This window comes from Engystomops pustulosus, chromosome 3 (assembly GCF_040894005.1).
Source record: "Engystomops pustulosus chromosome 3, aEngPut4.maternal, whole genome shotgun sequence".
Taxonomy (NCBI): domain Eukaryota; kingdom Metazoa; phylum Chordata; class Amphibia; order Anura; family Leptodactylidae; genus Engystomops; species Engystomops pustulosus.
The window spans coordinates 165945195-165951194 of NC_092413.1; the positions used below are offsets into that span (position 1 = coordinate 165945195).

General features: G+C 35.4%; 1 protein-coding gene across 3 annotated transcripts in view; it reads left to right on the forward strand.

The window, feature by feature from the left end:
- SI (sucrase-isomaltase) overlaps nucleotides 1–5241 on the forward strand; it is a 180484-nt gene extending 175243 nt beyond the window's left edge. For 2 of the 3 annotated variants that reach the window (XM_072142894.1, XM_072142892.1), the window contains exons 64-71: nucleotides 310–458; nucleotides 975–1059; nucleotides 2313–2369; nucleotides 2562–2686; nucleotides 3283–3371; nucleotides 3565–3605; nucleotides 4080–4244; nucleotides 4884–5241. In XM_072142894.1, the coding sequence (XP_071998995.1) occupies nucleotides 310–458; nucleotides 975–1059; nucleotides 2313–2369; nucleotides 2562–2686; nucleotides 3283–3371; nucleotides 3565–3605; nucleotides 4080–4244; nucleotides 4884–4952 (780 nt within the window). In that variant the 3' untranslated portion in view covers nucleotides 4953–5241. The remainder of the gene's footprint in view (nucleotides 1–309; nucleotides 459–974; nucleotides 1060–2312; nucleotides 2370–2561; nucleotides 2687–3282; nucleotides 3372–3564; nucleotides 3606–4079; nucleotides 4245–4883) is intronic. The other variant, XM_072142891.1, reaches the window with a different exon arrangement.
- The last annotated feature ends 759 nt before the right edge of the window (nucleotides 5242–6000 follow it).

Below are 6000 nucleotides of genomic sequence, written 5' to 3' on the forward strand. Positions count from 1 at the left end.
AGCAGCTCTGACTACCTCTTTCAGACATGAATATCTGGTCTCTAGTGACATTATTCATTGTATAGTGCTACTTCAGTTCTATGTAGTGAGTGAAGGAGAAGGCAGATGTGCTAATAAACATCCTCTCCCCAGGGTCCCTGGGTGTTTATAGAGACCCAGTCCAGAGCAGGATAAACCTAGGAAAAAAAGCAGGAGCATATTCGGTACCAACACCATCTGCCATCAAAAACAGTGGGCAGTCGGGATTTAGTTAAAATTTTCTGTACTGTTATGATACTACAGCTCTATTGTTTTTTTATTTTCTTTTAGAGACAAGATCCAGTTAGTTTTGATGAACGCTTTGAGACTTTATCCAGAAATGTTCTGAACATCAGATACCAGCTTCTGCCGTATCTATACACACTGATGTATGAAGCACACACAGAAGGTTCTACAGTGGTCCGTCCTTTATTGCATGAGTAGGTTCTTATACTTCTAACTTCCAAATGTTTTTAAATTGATGTGTTTTTCCATAACCCAAAGAGAAAATTAATACAAGTTGATCAATATATTTTATTTACTTAAAAATGGGATGTTGAAAAATAAGTTATCTATTTTTAATAATATTAAGGCCTGAAAGTGCATCTAGCCTTTAAATTATTTTTACAATAGTACAATTTGTGGGCAAATGAGGAGTAACCCTGGTAGGAGACTTTGCTCCTGTGACCCGCTAGTCCTCCTGACCTCTGAATGGATTTGCTATGTAATGTGCCACATCAGTAATCTTCTGTCTTGTTACAATTGATTGAGGCAAAAAACTGATTAGGAAGAAAAGAGTGAGAACTATGGCCACCAAATCAACTGGATGTTAAACTCTTTGCTCTTGAATTAGCTTGCACTAGTGATTTATCAAACGGTTCTTCAAACGTTTGAGATGATTTAAAAACCTGGTGTTAATGGATTAAAATAATCAGTGTTTTTATGTCTCTTACAAGATTTACTGAAGACAAGAAAACATGGGACGTCTATGAACAGTTTTTATGGGGACCAGCACTGATGATCAGCCCAGCTCTTAGACAGGTACATATGATTATCTTTAATAGTAAACTATATACAGAATACAGTATAGGGAGCAATTTCAGACAAAAAATCTTGCTAAACATTGACTTCTTATGCCTGCTAACAAGGCAGCAGACATGCTACACCACACCTCCCCTCCTCATAGCAGATTACAGTACTATGCAGTGTTGACCACCAATTGCTGGTTGGTGTGCAATTTATTCATCAGGATTTCCCTCTCCAAGTTATTGTTTCAAACAGCAGAGCCATTACTAGTGACAATGTGGCACATTTACTTACAAAGTCACTAAAGTTCACTAAAAGTGCATATAATGCAGCGTGGAGCGATTCATTAAGATTGTTTGCCCGATATCATGAATGTGTTATTTCCCTGCACTCATCCAAACATAGGGTTTGTGACACAATTTGAAAGTTAAATATGGTGCGTGGTCTGAATCAGTTGGACTGTCCAATGGCACGCCTCCTAATTTGTGTCACATGGAGGCTGGTGGAGCTGAGACACAAAAGGGTCGCGTACAACACAATGGGAGCACAGATACTTCTTAAATACCTGTGCAGGCGGTTTTAGCCATGAGGAACATGTACAGTCCGACAAAAGTGTGGCACAAAGCCCTTAGTAAATTTGCCCCAATGTATTTTCTGCTAATAATAATGTAACTGAGTGGAGCAGAAGGATGAGGAGGAAGAATAATTGTTCTCTACTGCTGTTGTACGTACTAGTGTATCTTATTCCAGTGACTTCCCTATTTAAAGGATGGGTGCAGGTTCCAACTTTGCTATTTCAAATAATTTTAAAATAATAAAATATTTGACCTCACTTATTGCTTTTAAATCAAAAAATAAACTACAACCGGGTTTTCCACATTTCTGATACCGATTCATACAGTAAAGGATTGATATTGGATGTTGGATCCAATACTTGAAGCCCCATTGTTCTTCTGATTCTTGCTGGCTCGCACACTAGAGTCAACACATAGAATCAAGCGACAAGTACAGCTCTATTCTTCATGAAGTGCTGAGCTAATTTACTGAGGCTCAACTACTATTCAAATGGAATCATCTGAATCTCCTACTCCATAAGTTGTGAAGATAATATTACATTATTTGGAAAATGCATAGTATTTTTCTACAAAATTCAGCTACATATTGCATTATAAATTGTAGACATTTCTGAGAATATACTACTAATACCAAATAAAGTTTGGAATGCCTGGAAAATAATAATACATGAAAACAATATCCTCTTGTTTTAGAACCAAACAATCGTTGATGCCTATGTACCAAATGCTCGCTGGTATGACTTTCATACGGTAAGCTATTTTGTTTCCACATTATTGCCTCTGCTGTGGGAAGGTATAGGGGACTAATAATTGGCACATGAGTGCAATATTTTTCTGACTTGTAAAAGCATTAAGGGGTTAAAGTGATGTTAATTGTATTTGCAATTAATAAAATCTGCAAGGAAAACTTGTGAAATAAAAAAAAAAATGTTTTCACTCTAGGGTAAGGCAGTTGGTGTAAGGGGCGAAGTAGCATCTTTACATACTCCCCTTGAAGTCATTAATCTTCATGTTAGAGGTGGATATATCATACCATGGCAAGAAACTGCTAACAACACATTTTACAGGTGAGCACAGAATAGGATTTGAGTTGTTTATTATGTTTATTGAACTTCCATCACCATTGTCTATATATTTTAGTATAGAATATTTTTGGTGATTTAATGTTGGGGAACTCTTTGAGGAAAAATATGATAAAAAAAAAAAAAATCTACCATCTAGCATGATAAACCAGAGACACTTACTCATCGATCCAGGTGCCTTTACTGTGGTCTCCTAAAAATTGAATGCATCAACTAAAAACGTGCAACAACTTGCACAAACAAATGCATAGAAAATGAATGCACAGTGTACCAGTTTTAATATATTTGGCCCATATGTTTTTTAATAAACTAAACAGCTTTAAAAATGTATCCACTGGGAGAGCAGTAAAGTCTGATGTTAAAAAATATTTTGTGCTTGCTTCAGATACCTTTGATAACTAAAGCTAAAGTAGAGTAAATTACCAACCAGAGGTTTGTTTATAACTCGGGGTCATCTGTAAGTAGGGGACCACCTGTATAGGTAAAGTTTAGCCATCACCATCAGAAGCAAATGGACATTTCAAAGTAACGTAAAATAGAAAATAGATTAACCCATATTTCCACTGAATTTTAAATTGCAGTCGTCAAAAGTTTATGGGACTTCTGGTAGCCCTGGATGATAATGAAAAAGCTCATGGGACACTCTACTGGGATGATGGAGAAAGTATAGGTACGATTCACCTATTAATAAAACAATTTTCCAAAATGTAGCTTATAGTTTTCTCATAATTTGTCTGGCAAAATATAAAATATGTAAGTTTGAAGTATTTATAGTAAAACTGAAAATTTGGGAGTGATAAATATTGATGGTTAAAACTATTAACTACATTGGATGCTAATATGTTCCTTCTTACATTTGACAGAAATGACAGATTATTTCCTTGGAAACTTCACAGCTGAGAAGGTATGATGTTTTCTTCATAATAGAAGCTCAGAATAGAAGCTCTTGGACACTTCTAATACATTTATAAAATATGCTTTGATATGTAGCATTTGAATTTAGTCAGATGTGTTCATGCAGCAAGCAGTATAACATGCCTTCTGAGGAAGAGCTACGCCAGCTGTCGGCCTCTCTTGACTCTACATTCCTGCTTATTTTTCAGTAACGAAATATGTTTTGAACATCTACAGAGATCATGCAGGAAGGGAATGGAGGTTCTAATATAAATGGGGATGTACAGCTTTACACCTGCTGTGTATGGAGAGAGATTTTAGTCTGTAAGCGTGTGATGTAATTTTATGTTGACCTTGAAGAGGGTACAGTTAGAAAACCCTTTAATTATGCCATCAAGATTTATAGATATGTAGATAGATGGATAATAATGTTGTTTACATTTCTTTATATGTGAACTCTATTCCATCTGAAATATTTTCACAGAAAACGGTAAAATGTCAAGTTATAAGAAACAACTATCTATCATCATTGATTCCTCTACATCTCGGACATGTCTATGTTTGGGGCCCTGGAACATCTGCCACTAGTGTCTCGGTTACATATAATGGAACAACTAACCCCATCTCACGTTTTACAGTAGTTGATGAGGTAAGTGACATATGAAGATCATAGATCTCTATACAGTCAATTAATTTTGCTCTTTGGGGCTACATTATCAACCCCACCAGGGACATTTAAATCCCAATGTCATATGGGATGGTGGGCGGCAATCCATTGCTATAACAACTATGGGGCATATTTATCATATGCATATTATCATATGCATATTCGCATATTCACAGCCGGCCGTGCCCTCTTCACGCCCCTTCCTGCCCCACTGGCGTGAAGGTGGCGGAGAGGGCAAAATAATCACAAGTGCTAGCAATAAGCTAGCTTTTGCGATTATTTCAGGGCCTCTGCGCCACGCCAGTGGATACTGATTAATATATGCCCCCATGTGTCCATGTGAGTCTCCCAGGCTCGTCCTTCAGCACATCATTTTTTTTTTATTAGAGGTTGTAGTAATCTGTATGAAATCTAAATGTTCTTATTCAAAGTGATTATTTTGTCATATAGTGGTTAACATATAATAAACCACCAATAATTCAAAAGCATCGTAGTGCAAAATCTACTATAAATTTAGGCTTGATAAATTAATTATTAACTTTTTAATGAGTATCATAAGTATGTATATTTCAACATTGCCCAAATAAATTAAAGTTTAGTAAATGTATTCTTCTATTACAGGTTCTAGAAATTCATTTAGTAGACAAAGAGTACAATCTAGCCAATGAAATTGAAGTGACGTGGACATAAGATCTACATATCAAGACAATTTAATTGTTAATCGCTGCTTTTTTATAGATTTTTGTACAATACATTAATACCTACTGCAGTATTTTCCTTGACAATTTATGTAATGCTTAACATCAACAAAATAAATGTTTAGTGCTTGACTAAATTTCTGATTTTGCATTGCTTAAGTACAGAGGACATTCAACCATGTGATTTACAGAAATAGAGATCTTGCTTCTACAGAGGGTCCAATGTGCACAAACATTACACCAAACATATGTATAAAATGCCTTATGTTTTAACTATGAAGGTAGAGTAAAGGCCCAATGAACTGTATAAGAGCCCTTAAAAAGATTTAAAAAATAAGGTTTAAGAACAATTTTGAGAGAGTAGCATGGCTGCCCATCTCCTTTTTTCTAAATACTGTAGACACAAAATATGCATTGAAAAAAGTAGTACAATTTAAAATATAAAAATAAATCATATAGATTGGGAGTAATATACATATATAGAATACAATATTAAAGCACTAGATTTAGATCTTATTAAATGTATATTTAATACAATTATATGCAGATATGAGGTACCCAAATGCCGTTATATTCTGTGGATGTAGCCTCTGCTTGGGATATCACAGGCTAATTCTAAGAGTTCGGTATTTAAGCAAGAGTTTTCTGAAATTTGGGTAAAAATGGTGATCCAACTGAACTTTAGAGGCTGCTCCAGCAGGTAGGTGAACCTCTGCTTCAGTAGAAGAGACACGGCTTTAATATTGTCACAAGTATATGGAAAGACCAAAGCCTCTCATTTCCTCAATGCATTTCGGAAACATAATGAAGCATCAAGAATTCAAAATTCATCAAAATCTGAAGGCTAAGTCAATCTTTACTTATTAATGTTATCTTAGCCAACTCTAAAAGGGGGAGATGTGCATAGTACTAAACTGTCAGATTCAGAAAATTCATGTCAATTTCTATGCGGATATAAGTGCACAGGTTAATTTTGAAATCTTATAGAACATCACAATCTCCATAAGCAAATTATTTTCATCACATTCACACAATTTGTG